This window comes from Ambystoma mexicanum, chromosome 1q (genome assembly GCF_040938575.1).
Source record: "Ambystoma mexicanum isolate Mex_15411 chromosome 1q, UKY_AmexF1_1, whole genome shotgun sequence".
Classification (NCBI taxonomy): domain Eukaryota; kingdom Metazoa; phylum Chordata; class Amphibia; order Caudata; family Ambystomatidae; genus Ambystoma; species Ambystoma mexicanum.
The window spans coordinates 1,251,798,154-1,251,817,696 of record NC_090922.1 but is presented as its reverse complement, the minus strand read 5'-3'; the positions used below and the strand labels follow the sequence as shown (position 1 = coordinate 1,251,817,696).

The following is a 19,543-nucleotide window of genomic DNA, read 5'->3' as shown; positions in this document are numbered from 1 at the left end:
ATAATATCGCCACATATATGGTCGCCGTAAATAATATCGCCGGGAAAATGTCGTGGCGATATTATTTGGGTGACCATATATATGGCAACAGGGGCAAAACATTTATAAAAAAAAAAAAAAAAAAAATTGGGGTTGCGGGGGTGTCCCCCGCATGTTCCATGCAATAATGTCGCCACAAAAAAAACATTTTTCAGCGATATTTTTGTATGGCGATATTTTTGTGGCGACATTATTACATGGAACCTTTCCTTTGTAGTTTGTAAGCAGGTGCAAGTGGATCTAGGTCACATGGACTAAACCCCACCCACCAGTAAATCACTTTAAATTGTTGGTGCCTTCCTGGTTTGACACTCCTTTTCCTTACTTAAGCAGCCCTCCAGCTTCTTTTCCTTCACAATTGGTGAGCAGGTGGCTCTAAGTCACCTGCCCTGAGCTCCACATACCTTCTTAGTCCTGCCTCTTCCCTTCTGCTCTTAATTCTTAGATCAAGGACATATATATCGCAAGGGTTTCCGGAGTGAAGGGCAGACAGGGAAAAGGGTAATTCCTGTCTGGACCTGTTCGGACCGGGAGGACCCAGGGCCCAAACCCCTGCTCAGACAACAAGTAAACACGCGCCTACATGTGTTTTCTCCCTTCTTCCCCACAAGCCATCCCCACCATCATCATGCAAGGCCAACGACATTGCCCCTCCTCTAAGGCACGGACTCTGCAATGCAGCAACCTCACCCACATCTGTCTCAAGTCCATCAGCACCCCCACACCGTCCACAACACGGATGTTGATGCTCTCCAAAGTCCGCTCAGCTAGCAACCATGCAACAGACATCGCTGACCTCATCACCACACACGTTCTTGATGCCATCTTCATCACTGAGACCTGGCTGACACCCACCCACCTCCACCCACATCCTAGACATCCTTGTCCTCAATGGCTACAGCCTCCAACACAGATCAACCGAAAAAGACAGGCAGAGGCCTTGCAGTCATCCACAAGACTCTGTGCCCCTGCACCACACTTGATGTCAACGACACTGCCTCCTTTGAAGTCCTCTCCTGCCACGTCCCGCTCCCCCAATGGACACAGTCACCTTCCATCTCATCTACAGGCCACCGAAATCCAACACTGCCTTCATCAGAGACTTCAATGACCTGGTCACTACCAGGTCCCTCACGCATGCCAACATCTTACTAGGGGACTTCAACCTTCCAGGCAACAAGGCCACCAAACTGATGAAGGAAGCTCTGCTCCGTTTTCCTGACGCCCACAGTCAAACACAGCACAATGCCAATGCTTCATAGAAGCAGACAACAAAAGCAGAGCCCTCGCCAAAGTGGTCAGGCACTGCGTCAACCCACTACACGCCCCTGCCATACCACACTCCATAGAAAAATCCACTGCCATCAACACCTTCATCGACAAAATCAGCAAGATTTGCCAGCAAATAGACACCAGCTCTGCATCCACAGACCCACCTCATGTCCTTCCTCATGTAATCTCCACACCTGGGACAACATTCAAGATATTCTCACCAGAGGACCTGGTAGAAACACTAGCCACCCTCAAAGTCCCATTGTATACAGACGACATCCTCCCAGCATCCATCATGAACACCCTCTCTGCAGAAGCTCTCCTTCCATACTTGGAGATCATCAACAGCTCCCGAACTCAAAGCACCTTCCAATCGACTAAAACCCACTCTGGATCCTGACAATCTAGGTAACTATTGCCCCATCATCCATCTTCCCTTCCTAGGTAAGATCATCGGAATGTGGTAGCCTCACAACTGCAGCAAAACATGGATACCAACAATACCCTCCAAACCTACCAATCCGGGTTAAGACACAGATGCAGCAAAGAGACAGCAACCATACAGGTGGTCCAAGACGCCCTTAACATCCTCTATGGCGGCCACCCATGCCTCCTGGTTCTACTTGACACAGTATACCACCAGGCACTTACGGACACCCTACATCTGTGCATGGGGATCAGCAACCTTGTCCTACACTGGTTCAAGTCCTACCTCGCCAACCACCAGTAGTTTTTTCAGATGGACTCCTCTAGGTCGCCAATGCTACCGTCACCTGTTCCATCCTCTCCCCAGTGATCTTCAATCTATAAATGGAGCTGCTGGGAGCCCTCATGGCCACACACAGCATTCACATCCACCAATATACGCCAACGGCACACAGCTATACCTCAAGATCGACTCCATCTAGAACATCCATAGGCTCAAAACCTGCCTCTAGATGATACAGTACTGGATGTCCAGTGCATACTTGAAGCTCAAACCCTCCAACACCAAGTTCCTACTCCTCACCAATAAAACTCAACACCCAGACATACAGACCTGGCTATCAACCATGAACTCAGAGAGCTTCACACCTGAGCTCACCTCCTGTGCCAAAACCCTCAGGTTCCACATCGACAAATACCTCCTTCAAGACACACATAGCTAAGAAAACTCAGACAGCTTGGTATCAGCTCTCCCTCTTGCAGAAAGTCAAGCCCTTTCTCCCTCCAGACAGCTTTAGTTCCACCATAGAAGCACTGGTCCGATCCCACCTCGATTGGGGCATTGCACTCCTCAAAGGCATCCCGTCGTCCTCCCTTGTACTCCTGAGAAGTATCCCACATGCAGCCACATGCCTCATCAAGGGTCTACGCAGATATGACCACATCACCACGCCCCTCATCAACCTTCACTGGCTCCCACTGCACGCACAAATCACCTTCAAGTTTTGCTCCATCATTTATAAGGTAGTTGCCCTCAAGTCACCCAGCTACCTTGCGGAGAAACTCAGCATCTCCGGCTGACAGTGCACTACCAGAAGCCAGGACACATGCAGACTTGAAATCCACCACTGCAAAAAGGAAAGGACCAGAAAACAAGCCTTCTCTGCGTACACCCCAAAATTATGGAACCTCCTTCCCATCAGCATCAGACTCACCCCCACGCTCCTACAATCCAGAAAGGAACTCAACACCCACCTCTTCAAGGAATCTCTCTGCCTCAACACCTAGGCCATCACATTGCCCCTCATGCCACCAGACATGCTAGACGCTGCCCACCTCTCTTCTCCCCACCACCCAATACAGCTGTACCCTTCCTCTGTGCTCCTCTGTATCCCACCTACACGCTGTATAGCTGTTCTATTTTTACCTCTGACAAGTGCTCCATTAGGCATCTGTATGTTGTATACCTCCGTAAAGTGCTCCGTTGCTTCTCTAAGATAGGTCTGCGCTAAATAAATACCATAATAATATTAATTGTGCTATGTGTCTACTCATATTGCACTTCTTACAAATCACATTCTTAGCATGACACACAAACTTGTTGAAACATGGTTACTGTATCCACATGCTAGGTTCACTCTCACCCCTCAGGGATTGCTACCTTGTGAAAGGAAGCTTCTCCCTTGTCCTCTTAGAGGATTCTGAATGGCTGCCTTGCTACTCATACTGTTCACTTCCCCCTTAGAAGAACTCAAGGTCAAGGAATAGGCGGAGGACTATTCTGCCAATTTGGCCATTGTGATGGCTTTTTCCAGAGAGAAGTCCTTAACTATCTGCAACCTCTCCTGTAGCCTTTTATCCATCATGCAGCGGACTACCTGATCCTGTACTAGGCTTTCTGCAAGAGTTCCAATGTCACAATGTTTAGTCAGGCTCCACAAGGCTGGCACATAAGCAATCACCTTCTCCCCGGTCCCCTGCGAGCGGCAGAAGAAATGGTGGCATTCCATGACTACATTTATGCAAGGCCCAAACTGACTAAGCAAGGTGTACTTAGTGGCTTGATAAATATCTCACAAATCCATCAACCTTCCAAGCCCATGCTATTAACCAGGGTAGCATGCTTCTTCTCGGAGTCAATTGCCTTCCCACCTGTAACAATCAGGTATGTGTGACATATCTTCTTCCACATGGTCCACACAAAAGCAGGCTCAGCAGGGGTGTGTTGAAAGGCAGGTGGAGGCTGTATGGCTATCTCTAGGTCCACTCAATACGTATTAGAAACCAAATTCAACCAACCACATCCAACATAGGTTGCTTACTTAAGTGCTCACGCACAATGCAGCCCCCAGACTCACAGCTGACAACGAAATCCATCATTATTCCTGGCTCTTTCACCCACAAAGCACTCATGACTCTTGCAGCATTTACTGTTATGTGAGAATGCCATTTGATTTAGCATCGGTGGCAGCTGTATTTCAAAGGGTAATGTTGCACATGTTTGGGGAGATGACTGGGATAGAAGTATTCCAGGGTATTGTTGTGAGTGGACTGGTGAGAGGCAACATAATGAAAAGTTAGACATGGTGTTTAAGAAGTTGGAAGAGAAAAGACTTAGTGGAGCATAGTAAACGTACATTTGGCATGCCAGAAGTGGATTATTTGGGCAAAACTTTGTCTAATGGTGGATTTAAACCAAAGTTGAAGGCCAAAAGGGCAATAGAGGAGGCTGTGTCTCTCAGTAATAAGGAAGAATTACATTCTTTCCTGGGGTTGGAAAAATATTTTAATAAATGTATTGCAGGATTTTGGGAAATTACTCAGCCTTTAAGGGAACTCATGAAGAAGAATATGAAAATTGGGTGTTCAGAAAGTAAAGGAGGTTAAGAGGCATCATTGGAGCACTGTTGTTGGGGGTATGTAATTCCTGGAAGGATGTCCAAAATGACATGAGATGAGTTGTGAAGGTTTGGGTGCAGTGTTATCTCAGAACGATGGAGATCGAGTGAGAGTAGGGTTGTTTGCATCAAGGGCTGTAACTGATTCAGAAACACGATACTCGGTAATTGGAAGGGAGGCATTACCATGTTGTTGGGGTGCAGAACATTTTAGGCAGTATGTTTGGGGAGAGGAGTTTGCGATAAGGACTGATCACAAGCAATTAATAGAGATTGTAACGATGAGAGGAATGTCTAAAGTAACTCTGAGGATTGCCAGATTAGGGCTGAGGTTAATGTAGTACAATTGTGAGATGGAATACTTGCCAGGAAAAATAAATTGTGTGGTAGATTTTTTGTCCAGGATGCTGTTGCCAGTGAGTTGTACAAACATTTCAGGAAAAGAAGTAGAGGAACAAATGTGTGGAATTGTGGAAGCATTGGGAAGAGATTAGTGGGAAGAATGTAGCAGAGATGATGAGATGTTTAATAATGTGAAAGAGTGGATTGTCAAAGGATGGCCGAAAAGGACAATTTAGAAGAATAGTATGAAGGATACTTTATGGTTAAAGAAGAGTTATTTACTTAAAGGGGTGGATTATGAGAGGAACTAAGGTGATACCTCCTGAATAAATGAGAGAAAAGATAATCCAATTGGCACATGAGGGTCACCCTGAAGTTATGATTACAAAAAGAAAGTTAAGGGAGAAAGATTGGTGGGCGGCAATGGATATACAAGTGGAAATAATACTTAACGTGTGCACCTTGTGCACATTGTGACAAGAATTTGGTAACTAATAAGCAGCCATTGAACCAGATTCCTGTCCCGAAGTGACCATGGATGGAGCTCATGTTCTCTCTCCTTATGAAGCAATAGGGCAAGGAAACATATTCTTGTTGGTAATAGTAGACAGATATTTATGCTGGCCAGAGGTGGCGATTGTGGATAGAGTGACGTCAAGGAAGGTTATTATGTTTCTGGATAAAATATTTAGAATAAAAGGCACTCCAGGGGTGGTACTTTGTGATAACATCCCCTCAATTTAGGGCAATGTAGATCAAGGAATTTTGTGACAAATTAGGATTCGGATGGAGGTTTTCATCTATATACCACCCGGAAACAAATGGTCTGGTGGAAAGATTGAATATGGTTATTGGGAAATGTGTTCAACAAGCAACACAAAATGGCATGGATTGAAAGAGGCTCTGAGTGAATTGGTATGGACTATTAGAGTAATGTACCATAGTGCTACTGGGGTTACACCTTTCAGTTTGATGAGAGGTAAAACGCCAAACAATACATATTCTCCAGCGTGGATGAATGAAAGGTTGGGGATCTAGAAAATAAGTGAAGGATTCATTGCCAGCAGAGTATTGGTGACTCAGGAGAAAAACAAGATGTACCATGACAAGAAATGTATGAGTAGTATAAAAAAGGGAATGAACAAGATTTGAGTGGGAGAAGTGGTGAAAGTGAAATGGGGAAGAAGTGGTAGTAAGGGATTAATCAACATTCACTGGTACAGCAAAAGAATGTGCTAGGGTGCTTTAAGAGTGCTGTGAGAGTGGAAGATGGACCGTGTGGAATTTAGACAGAATTGTCATATGTGCTGTCATAGACTAAACAAGGACTGAGAGGATAGTTTGGGATCATTGGGATCATGCTGCCGAAGAGGGCATGGAGAATGAAGAGGGCATGGAGAATGACAATGCCTGGGTTAGAATAGAGGCCAATGGTGTAATGGAGAGAAGTTCTTTGGAAGAGGGAGGACGAGTGATGGTCAATGGTTCTGATGAAGGAATAATGCTGCACAAAGGTATGAGAAGGAATGTGAGGATTCAGAGAATGCCAAGCAGGTTACAGCAATATGATGTTTATGAAAAATAGGGGCTGGAATTGAATGCCTAGTGAGTTACAAGAGAAGGTTTGTGTTGTATGTTTGAGGTTTTTATATTCATGTGCTATGCTAGAGGTTTTGTTATTTTTCTTTTGTTATTGTAGGAGAAGGGATGTGTGCAATGGTGAGTCAATAATGGAGTGGAATGTGAGGGACTTGGGGCTTCTGTATGAACGGTTAGGAATAGGCAGTTGCACTGCTAAGGCAGAAGACGTCCGTGGGGCTCATTGAATATATATATATATACATAATAAACAAAAGAAGTTAAGAACTCACCTGTGTGGTCTCCGATATATTAGGTGGCTTCAACTGTTTTGTTTCTGAGTAGTTTTTGCACTCAACAAAAAGAAATGTAATACTCAAATGGCCTACAATGCCAGCAGTGAAAGTGGGCTGACCAAAAAATGCATAGGGTATTCTCCTATGTAAATGTGGTCCAACATCTGGCATTCCAAAAGCCAATCATACAGACCATCATCATGTTTCAGCCTGACCTGTCTTTACAGAAGGGCTCTCACCATATGCTAGTCTGGCTCGTTCCTACCCCTAAAGGAGCAGTCCAGCCCAAACCTCTAGTTCACATCTATTCAAAAGACCTCAAGCAACCCTAAACATGTTTCAGACTCATTGACATCGTTAGTGAGGTGTTGCCCGGGTCTCTAAGCATAGCAGGCTTGTGACCCCTGTCTGGGCATACTCCACACTAAGAGTCTCATATGGCTCAATACCTTTGCCCTCTCCTCATACTCCCCCTATATCGGTTTTATTTGAATGTATTCCCATATGAGTTTTCCAATGGAATTTTTTTGCCTCATTTTCGCACTGTGCAGGGGGCGCATCTCTATGGTCCATGGTAGATTTGAGTACTCTTTAGGCACAATAAACATTATGCCCTTGACATTCCACTAGAGAATTTGGTAAGGGGTGGGGTTCTGATTTGTTCTATTTAATCTTTGTTACATTGTTTTTCTATGAAGTTCAGTGTTTTAATGCCGAATGTACAGCACTGCAGGGCATATTGCTTTTTACATATACACTGCAAAAAGAAAATACAAATATTCTTCCATGTGTACATGTTGACTCTCCATCAGTGACTGCAGAAAAGAGAAATGCCTCTCTTGCTCTTTTGTGAGAAAACAAACGCATACGCAAATCACTGATGTTCAAACGCTTTAGGAGCAGCAGGGAGGAGTGAGGGCAGCCTATTATGATGTCATATAAAAACCCGCTCTGTCTGAAAAGCGATAAGGCAACACTGCAGTGGTAGGACATAGTTTATGTCTGAGACTTACCAATGGTTATAACGGGATGTTGGTTGTTAACTGGTTGCACAGTGATGTTGAGATCATATACTGGAAGGTTGGCATGAAGCGGTACTGGCGGCGGGAGAGGCCCATCGATGCAACAGCTGTCAACAGTCCCCGCCTCTCCATCAGAGACAATTAATGTCACTGTGTCCATGCAAGCACTGTGTCCTATTTCACCACCTATGGGAAAAGTGAATACCATAGCCATATTACATTTGTTCACTCAAACATATGAACATTACAAAGTTAAGAACAGTCGTTCCTTTACAGAGCTATAGATCATCATCTAGCAGGTTTGGAGGAGTAAAGGGGCAACACCGCACAGAGAACAGGCTTTTTGTGGAGCTATGTGGTGTTGTGAGGGGGTTAATTTGGATGGTTTATTGAAGAGACCTGGGGTATTTTTAGGGTTGGACGATTTGTAGAGGAATGTTTTGAGTAGCACTCTGAGCTGCATGAGTGAGTGGGTGACCCATCAGGCCTATGTACCAGTTTGGCATTATTGCTGTGATACTTCCGACCAACTCGTTTGCCACTATCAAAACTTGTAATCAAGGTAAATCCACAAGATTACAAATTATGGTTATTCCCCATTATGGAGCCACTAGGACTCAACAGAGCAATGAAGAACTAACAATAGTGGGAATACTGCTAGCGTTCATTATTCCATTTTTTTTTGTAGGAACTACCACTTGCCAAGTATGAAAAAAATCACCTTTTTGTCCTAAGCGCTAAATACCCTTTCAAGAGCTTCAGCCCATTTAATATGATGTTAATTAAACACTGTAAAAGAAGAACAATTCTGAATTTAGAGCCATTGTAAATAAATCGACTGGTATTTTCTCTTTACATCATTTCACCATATTGCTCATAAGTTTTCCTGGGGCATGAAAAAGGGGTTTACTTACTCCATTTGGTGAAGACAAATTATGATGCTGTCTTTAAAAAGTGAAATCAGGTTTGTAAGGTATGCACAGTTCAAATGTAGTAGACTAGTTTTCTGGGTGTCATCTTAGTGTTAGTAGGCGAGTTGAATGTAAAATTGCCTCTATAGTGGATAGTATAAACGGTATTGGATGTACTGGCCTAGATCAAGCATGATTTCATACGTTTTATAAACTTCATGCTTATAAAATCATGCAATGCTATAATTGAGCAATAGGACAACAGCTGATTGAACTGCAAATTTAGCATGCTTCTGGGGAGAGTGAAAGCATAATTGATCACAGCATCACCTGAGCAGTCAGGGGTAATTGAACGAGTTGAAAGTGATCAGAAAGCCACAGTGGATACATTGTCCTAGCATGACTGGGCATTGTGCTATTTCTTTGATATCCACGTGATTTGTAAGGAAGATGGAGCCTGAGGTTGTGTGAATCTTTAGCAAACCTTCAAAAACTCTTATCTCAATATATTTATGGTGGGCAGAACAAGAGAATTTCTGTACAAAGCTGACTGTTTAGGCTAAATCATTAATTTCTTATGCAATAAAGAGAAGCAAGGCAGTCATGCTTCAGAGTCTTCAGTATGTTTTATTTAGAACTAGCTGGAGCAGTGTATTATACACCACACTAACTGAAGTGTCCCCAAGGTGATGTCATCTTGTATGGGCACTGTGTTTCTGGTACTCCTCTCTGGGTCTTTGATTTGGTTATCTGGATTGTGAAGATGGACTGGGACGCCACTGCTATGCTACGTCTCGTGTATTGCTGTAGTATCCAGGATTTCAGTGAACATTGCAACAGACTTCCGAGAGTTTCTGCTCAGGGAAATATGTTGGTTCTTCAACTACTATGGCAGTTTGTTCTTTGGGAGTGGTCTTGGGTCTGTGCATGCTCCAGGAATAATTCTGGTCTGCAAGATGTGTCCCTGTTTTGGGGCTGCAGGAGCCTCATAGTGTGCTGCAGTCTGTGTGCTCTTTGTGGGATGTACAGAGGGTTGTGGGGTCTGTGATGTGTTCCTGGGTCATTACAGGTACACATATGTGATCTGCACTGTCAGTGTATGTAATGCGTATGTGCTCTTCTGCTTGGTATGCCCTCTCCTGTTCTGCCGAGGCCAGGCTGTGCAGTGTGTGCTGAGCAGGTGTGCAATCATCTGTGTGCATGCCCAGTCAGTATCCTCTGCACACACACATCCTTAGCCGTTTATAAACAAAGAATTACTCAGAATAAAACAAAATAAACCTATGGAATGCTTAAACAAATGAACAACGATCCACACCTAGCAATGTATCTTTTTTCCACTCATTGTGCCAAACCAAAGTAGGAAATTCATGTAAATATGTTGGATTTGACCAGATCAGAAAGAATGCAAGCGTAGAAAGGAATAAGCATTCCCTTTACTGACTGTAGAGATACTAATGTGCATCCTCATGCATTCAACACTGGAACTGATCTTTGTGTATATTAATTCGTAAAACCCATACTAAAAGAAAAATTGCCCCTTTGTGCTGGGCAAACAGCATCAAAGAGGAGTGCTATATTCCCCCCCTGGATCAATTGGATGAGGCAGCAGCTTTTGGATCTTAATGATCATTGTTTCCCATATCCTCCGGGAGAGGATATCAGTGATACGTGACTCCTTTAGTATCCAGGGAAGTCATTACAGCTTTAAGCTTCCCACCACAATGGCTTACAAAGGAGTGGTGGTTCAATTCTTGTTGAGCTTGGTGGTGTTGTGAACACTATGGATGTGTGCAACCTCCTATATGGTACACAAGCCTAAGTACCCGGCTTCGGTTCCATATTCCACCAAAAAAGATGCACAAATATTGTTGTTTGTCACAAAGGTAAAATGCGATACATGTTAATTTCACCAATTATTTGAACACCAAATTTTCATTTATATAATTTCATTATCACATGAATATAATATTTGTATGCTTACTCTGATTATTTGCAGTGTTAGCAGCTGTGGCCATTGTCACTTCTAAACACACACTGCAACTAATCTGAGTAAGCATGCATATATGATAGTCCTGTGAGTGTTACATTCAGAGGTACATAATTAAATTAACATGTATCAAGTTTATTGCAAAAGGAATCAATGAAAAGAAAGACACTCACTGTCTTCTAAAAAAATTAGAAAACAAAACAAACCGCAAGACCACTTCAGCACACACAGCGCCATGATGTAGACCTTTATGAAGGACCTGTAGATGGCGCGTCGAACACCACAAAACATAACGCCAAATGATCAAAAAAAGTGAATTATGTAGGGAATGGAATTACCTTGCGAGCTAGAAATATGTGCATTGATTCGGCAATGAAATAAAGAATAGTCCATGTAAAATTCATAGTGCCAGACCTCACTGTTCATGAGGAGTTACGTCCCCACGATCAACACCACATACAAACCCACAAAGAAACACAACTTATATATATATGTATATCGCTACAAAAAAAAAACGTTGTTGAGGGGACGTTATGGTTAAGTTGCCCTACCAAAAACTGTGCAGTTCACTAAAAAAACAATTGCAACCTCCCCTTTCTGGTTCAAATTAAAACCGAAAAACCCCTGAAATTGGACAGTTATGGTAGCCTAAGCCCCAAAGCCTGCCACCGCCCCTGTGCACTGTTACCACTAACACCCAGACCATGAAAGATGTAATCTCAAATGTCACTGATGACATCACTGACGACGTCACATGTTTAGTCCCTTTGTTTTCTTTCCCTGCTATATATATATATATATATATATATATATATATATATATGTACATTCAGTAAAAAAAGTTTGTAAAAGGAATGTTATACTTCACAGCGAAACCAAAAAACACTGCTCATTCCCCCATTATGGTAAGCTAAGCAACCATAACTCGCACCATCTACGCGCATTGCTAAGACTAACTCCCAGGACTTCAAAGATGACATCACAAACATCATTGATGAGATCACCCATGACATCACATGTCTACCTCACTTATTTTTGTGCATTGTAGCCCTGGTGGTTTTATTCACTGACAATCACAATATAATAATTGAAAAGATGCTGTATATCTAAACGTTACCCTTGTCGTGTCTTCTTAAAGTACTTTCCATAGGGTCTGGTCGCAGCTCATGATGCACATACATGGGGTAATATGTAGAGATGGTGTTTGCTCGTGAGCGCGGCGTCGCGTGAGCATTCTCCCTTCTGTTGTTGTTCAAGGGAGGATGGTCGCGTGACGCGGGGAAGATGGTTGAGAGCGCTTGGGCTAGGAGGGAGACCTTGCTAGCGGGCCCGCTTAAATAAACTTGAAAGCTTACCCAAACCTCGGTGTGTGCCGTTTCTTTCGTAATAGCAGGCATCAAACACACAATTAATTTGTCTACAGGAAGATAAACTTTCTCATGATGCTGCTTCTTTCTTCCTTACTTCAGTTTCCCTGTATGTGCCTCTCATTTATATGCATTGGGGCTTCATATGTATTGTTTGTACTAGCACAAGTGTGTATTAAGTCATGATTTGTTAGCTAGTTATCACATGTTTAATATTACACAATGAGCCCTGACATCTTGCTCCCAACATAATACAAAGCACCCCTTATAGGTAGGGACTTTGCCTCAACATTCTTTTCACATGTAAAGTCATCTGTGATGTCATCAATGATGTTTCAGATATCATCAATGATGTTTGTGATGTCACATTTCATCACTTACGCCCAAACAAAGAGCAGCCCAATCCACAAGGGACACATGAATGGGCCATTTTATATGTGCGCTCATTCAGATGGCCTTTTTCACCTCCTTGATCAAATAAAGTGGCGTTTCTGCCAATTTAAAATTGCATCACTCATTTCCAAGCAAGATGCACTTTTAAATGTGTACAAATTGTAGGCAACCCTACGCGCACAGGGTTTGGGGGTGCCACTGCATGACAGGGTCTTTCCTGACCCTATCATGCATTTCTTTTAAGGTATGAACCGCTGCTGTGTCTCTTGCATTTATGTTCCTCAAACAGGATAAAAATGCATTTTTTGGGTCACATTTTACAGTGGCAGGCCCCTAGGGGGCCTGTCCCTGTGAAAGGCGCTGGGAGCTTGCAGAACACTGTCGGGAGAGCAATTCTATTCAAGCTACTACCCATTTTGATGACAAAAATCGATCGAATGGACAATTTGACCTATTTCCTCCAGTACTATTCAATCGATTTTTATAAATACGGAACATGTGTTGCGGGAGTGTCACCCGCTCCCCAAGTTCAGTATTATTTGGGTTAGGGGGTTGCAGGGGTGTTCCCCACTTTTGAAAATTGGAGGCGGGACAGAAAAAAAAGAAAATAACGAAAAAGGGACCCTGCGAAGTCGGATCCGACCACGTTAGAGGGACGGATCTGACAACGCAGGGTTGCAGGGGAAGCGGCAGCGACCAAGCAGTTAAGTAGGGGAGAGGGTGGTGGTGAATTCCACCGCAATTAATTACACTTGGGTCAAACAACCCAGAACACCATTCAAGGCAGCTGGCCAGCGCACAATTTGCACTACAGCTCAAGTCTGTGGAAATGTGCCGGTCACCTTTGAGAATAAGGTGACCTGCTCATTTCCAAAAATGGGTTGTCTAAAAACAACATATCCTCGGCTCCATTTTTAAATGCCCCATTTTTTGAGGATCTGGATTAAAAAAAAAAAAATGGTTACACTATGAGAGGGAAAGGAGAGAGAGGGAGAGTGATGGGTGGGATGTGAAGTGATAGGCAAGAAAGCAGAGGGAGAGCAGTGGGCCAGAGGAGGAAGCGGTGCACAAGAGAGCAGAGGAAGCAGTGATGTGGTGGGCCCGAAATCTGAGAGCGAGCAGAGGTACAGCAAGTAGAGGGAGCGTGTGGTCAGTGAGCCAGAAAGCAGAGAGGAAGCGGTGGGCCGGAAAGAGGCAGTGAGCTGCAGATTGGGAAAAAGGATGAGGGAAGAGTGCGATAGAATGGGAGAAAGGATGCTAGATGCAGAAGCAGCACAAAAGAATGAAGGACTATATATTGCAGGTGGAATTGTAGAGTGTAAGGTGTGATTTGGGAGTATGATTTGAAGTGTGGCAGGTGATGGGCAGTACATATTGTGACTTGACAGTGTGACATAGCATGTGAGTATTTGTATGACAGAGTGAGAGGTTCAGGAATGCAAGTTGTGATGGGGAGTTGGTGAGATGTGTGGTGTGTGTGTTGGTGAGAGAGGTGTGTGGGTGTTTGGGGGATTGGAGAACATAGAAGGGGAATATTTTCAGCATTACAACTGATAATGATCAATTTAGTTAATACTATTAAATAGGCATACACATTAAACCAAGAATGTAGCCAAATCAAAAACTGTTCTGCCAAGCCAGAGACATCTGGGACTCTTCCTATTAAATTAATACAAACGATACATAATAATGATACCCTGGCTCTCTTGTAGCCTTTCACTCTGCCTATTTCCTGCAATGTGCCAATCTCACACCCTCCAGTTAATACAAAATGTCCAGCAGAAATGCCGCAATAAATAAAGATTTGTGCCGCAAAATTTGCCATTTCATGCTGCAAAATATGCCATTTCATTCCGCAAAATCCTGGAAGGTCTGATCAATACATTACTCCAATGTAAGCAATCTAGTGTACAAAATATACTATGCAAAAAGTCCAGCTTCAGAATTAGGCAACTTAAATACCACTCTTCTGCATGGTACATCCAAATACTTACAAGAAGACATTTACCGTATTCAGAGAAAATATTTTGGAAGTGAGAGCCACTTACAAAATGCAACAGTTTTACAACATAGTAGCAACAATTCTGCACATAAAAACCTTCTACTACACACATACAGAAAAGAAATAGTAAAATGTAAAAGGTCATCGGCTGAAGTACCAAACCATGTGTGTGTGTTGCCGCAGAACGTTTTACAAAAGGAACACAAAAAATGTGGACATAGCATGCAAAATAGAAGACAATGAAGATTCTAAATGCTTTGAATTAGCTCTCTACCTTTTAGCAGAAAACAAATAACTGAACGCCTAATATGTTGCAGTTACTGTACTACAAAATTAGACAACAACCACACTCCTTCACGTGCTATTACAAATAATTTGGAATTGTTTCCATTACCAAAAATCCTGCAGCAGCTCAATTTGTATGAGAGCATAATAACAGTTCACCCATTTCAAGCAATTATACGCCTTCATCACAAAAACAGCAAAATTACCTTCCTCTGAATTGGTGAAAGGCATTTGTGGTCAAGTAGTTTATTTGCCATTAGATCTAAAGGAAAATGTACACACTCTAGGAGTGGAACGTTCAATAGAGCATTCTTTAATAGTCTTTGTAAATGGAGTACCAACAAAGGACAAAAAAATTTGGCAACAAATAGTGGACTTACACAAAGTTAGACAAGTATTGCAATATCTAAAAGACAATAGTGAGTACTACAAGGAAATAAATATTGATAAAAGCTTAAGGGAAACAACTGAAATAATTCAAGAGCCATCAGAAACTAGACAATTCGAACTTCTGGATCCTGCTAAAGTATCCACTCTTTTGGACCATTACACAATTCATCCATTGCATTCCAATGAAAGCATAGATGATGCACTAGAAACTTACCAAATGTGACAAACCAAAGGGTCACCAATGGGTATATGGGAAAAAAGTATAGAAGCACGTGCTTTTCCACTACTATTTCCTACTGGCAAAGGTGGAAGATACGATGATAGACCCACTCAGATTGGGGCATCAGAATACCGTTCATTACGAATGTATTCGCAAGATCTCAGATTTAGACAAAATGTGAAATACATATTCCACCTACTCTATGAAAGTGAATTAGCAACACTATATTACGGAGTTGAACACATTCTTAAATCTGGTATCCACTTTCAAAATATGTCAGCTGAGCAGTTAATACAAAAAGTACAGGAAAAAGATGAGGTTTTACAATCAAGTATAACAAATTTGTTTGCAAACATGCGTGGTACAAAGGAATACTGGTTCCGACGGCAGGGAGATGTGCGTTGTATGATCAGAAACCTAGGACCACCGACTTGGTTTGCTACGCTAAGTTGTGCCGAATATGCATGGGAAGATTTACATGAGTTCCTACGCATAGCAAACAGCAACAAAAACAACATAGATATATTAACACCTGGAGAGATTTGCTCTCTAGATCCAGTTAATGTGTCAAGATATTTCTATCATCGTTTCATTGCCATGCTACACTTTATTTGCAATAAAACTGTTCCTCCCCTTGGAGAAGTGCAGGACTTCTTTTGAAGAAAAGAATATCAAGCGAGAGGAGCACCACATATTCACATGCTGTCATGGATCAAAGGTGCACCGAAATTTGGTCATGACAGTGACAGCACTGTTTTGCAGTTTATCCAAAAATATGTCACTTGTGAAATCCCTTCTAAACAAACACATAGTGAGCTGCATGGGCAGATTTTACAACTTCAAAGACACAAATGTGGCAAATATTGTTGCTGCAAATACAAAAAAAAAAAAAGGTAAATACTACACCAAATGCCGCTTTGGTTTCCCTAGACCAGTTACAGAAACAGGTGAAGTAAACAACTTCATGTCTTCAGTTCGACATAGTGTTAAAGGTAAATCACCTAAGAACACGCATTACATAAAAAGAAGGGAAGAATCAAAATATATCAATGATTACAATGCAATCATTGTCCTCTTATGGAATACAAACATAGATGTGCAGCGCAGTACATTGCAGACAATTCCACTGCTGTTGCACGATATGTTGCAGCCTACTTAACAAAAGCAGAAAAAACAGAGCTTCAAGACCTCTGCGATGACCAAGCATCAGACAAAACATTATCACAGAAATTGCACAGCCTAGGCATACAAATGCTCTCTCACAGAGAATGTGGCCCCTATGAAGCAGCATATTGTTTAACCGGTACTGCTTTGTATGGAAAATCAGACAACATAGTATGGCTCAGCCTTGGTCCTGCAAAATCTAGAAAAAGAGTGCTAAAATCATATGAGGACATAGAAACAATTGCCAGAAATGATCCCAACAGCCAAGACATTCTGAAAAACAATTTACTGGACACATGCTATCCAAACAGGAGTAGCACTCTGGAAGGCATGTGTCGATACCACATAGCTCAAAACTTTGCATACAAAAATAATGTAAATCCCGGTGAAAGTAAACGTAGATTTAGAGTGAATGATTGAGAAGGGAGCTTAGTGAAACTAACCAAATGAAGCTTAATTAATCATTTAAAATTGTCATTAAAAAGTCCTCAACAGAAAGAACTATATTACATGTCTCTGTTACACCTTTTCAAACCATGTAGAAGACATACTAAATAACTATGGGCCTCATTACACGGTAGGCGGTAACCATGGCGCTATTAATGCCATGGTTGCTGCCGGTATTTTACTGTGTCCGCCTTGGTGGATGGCGGAATTACCGCCCTACTCCAAGGTGAGCGGGGGCGGTAATTCCCCATTCACCAAGGCACTTCCCCATTCCCATTTTTGCCCCCATAGGGCCTAATGGGAATGGGGAAGGAGCTAATTACGGTACCGCAAATTGCGGTACCGTAATTAGCACCGAGGTCCCTTTGCAGCACCCTACTTTAACGGCTGGTAAAACCAGCCGTTAAGGTCGGGTCCCGCAAAGGGAACTCGTAGTAAGGTGGTAAGGGTTTACCGGTACCGGTGACCTTACCGGTACCGGTAAAGCCTTACCGCCTAATGTTTAATGAGGCCCTATGTCTGCTATGAAGATGCTTTCAAAGCAAATGAAAGCGCTGTCACCGATGTGAGCTTTATGCAGTACAAAACAATGTAACACAATAAGCAGCAACAGGAAGAAGAACTTCAGGCCCAACTAGATAAGGACTCTTCCGACACTAATCTACCTTCTGTAACAGGAAGTCAAGAATCACTAGGACAACCACTAATAGCAAATGAGGCTGAAATAGCTATGGCAGAAGTAGAAAAATCCATGCATCAGTATCAAGAAGATACAGAAGACTTAAATGTACAACAAGGAAAACTTAACAACGATCAGCGCACCATTTGTGAAGACGTAACAAAACAAATTGTACATGTTGTACAACACGAAAAATAAAGAATGTACCTGCCAAAATTACAAACCTATACTGCTGTACGTCAGTGGTGAAGCTGGATCAGGGAAAACATTCTTAATCAAAATCATCGGCAAGTTCCTTCAACAATTGACAAACAACAAACTGTCAGCTGTTGTTATGGCCCCCACAGGTCTAGCCGTCTACAACATAGGCGGTGTCACTTTACACCGATTACTACTCCTTCCAGTAGAGCATCAAAATAAATTAGACAACTACAAACTTTCTGCAGAAGCTGCAATGGAATTACGCAGAGTATTGAAACAAATGAAAATGCTATTAATAGATGAAGAGAGTATGGTCTCCAACCTAATGTTAGCTTTGATTCATCTCAGATTACAAGAAGTACTTAAAAGTAACAACGAAGAACTCTTTTCAGGGAAACACATTATCGTTTTCGGGGGTCTTCTACAATTGACACCAGTGAAAGGTGAACCTATTTTTTAAATTTTAGGCCACAAACTCTGCCGGAAAACTGTTGGTAGCATAGGTAATGTTAACCTTTGGCAACATTTCCAATATAGAGAATTAACTAAGAACATGCAGCAATCTGCAGATCTCACTTATGCCAACATCTTAAAAAGTATTAGAGTTGGTGTATTATCGCAAGAAGCACAAGTTGTATTGAAAAACCGGCACATACATGCACTTTATGGTGACAATGCATGTGCAACTGACGTTATGGAACAAATAGCGCACAAAAATGTCAATTGTATGGCCTTAGTGCCAACTCTTGCAAGCTGTTTCAAATTCAAGGAAACAATGATAAGTAAAGAGATGCAACCAATACTGGAAATTAGCGCCACAGACAAACTATGACAGTACCCATGTGTGAGCAAGCCACAGCAAGACTAAATAGTTTAGAAAATTCAATCTCCAACACAGCTGGGTTGGAAAAAATATTGAAATTATCCTTAAATTGTAGAGTAATGCTTAAACGTAACCTTGACGTAGGGCAAGGGCTAGTTAATGGAGCTCAGGGCAGTTGTTGGCTTTCAATCATACCCACGTGATAGCAACATTCAGTTTGTCAATATTCACCTTGGTAAACTTTCAGAAGTGAAAAGGATAGGGCGCTCAATTGCTCGATTCCTTCTTTTCAAAGACATGTATGTATGTAGAGAGCAATTTTCTCTAACTCTTGCATATGCAGTTACCATTCATAGATCCCAAGGTCTTACCCTAGACAAAGCATTGATAGATATAGGAAACACAGTCTTTAAAGAAGGCATGAGCTACGTAGCATTATAACGCTTACGTACACTTGGCGGTCTATTGCTAATGAAAGTTGATGCAAGTAAAGTCAAAGCTGATATTCCTTGCATTCTAGAATACAATAGATTGTGTTCACTGTACACCCCTCATCTGAAACAATACCCTTTTCCAGATAAAGTAAAACGTGGTAAAAGAAAACTAAATGAAACAGAAATGCGACAGAATCCAACAGCAAATTCCTCAAAGAAAAGAAAAGAATCTAAAGTTTCATCAATTACTGCAAACATAGAAGAACCTACTAGGGCGATGTAAACCAGAGACGTCGGCAAAGAAGCAACAGAAATTCCGAAAAATGCACTCAGATACAGAACTTGCTGCACCATTCAAATTTGCA

General features: G+C 42.2%; 1 protein-coding gene across 6 annotated transcripts in view; it reads right to left on the bottom strand.

Annotated features, from left to right (window-relative positions):
• Positions 1-19,543, bottom strand: part of LOC138545302 (FRAS1-related extracellular matrix protein 1-like) — a 1,530,918-nt gene that overhangs the window by 962,876 nt on the left and 548,499 nt on the right. For all 6 annotated transcript variants that reach the window (XM_069642060.1, XM_069642059.1, XM_069642062.1 and 3 more), the window contains one exon: positions 7,864-8,058. In XM_069642060.1, coding sequence (XP_069498161.1) covers positions 7,864-8,058 — 195 coding nt within the window. The remainder of the gene's footprint in view (positions 1-7,863; positions 8,059-19,543) is intronic.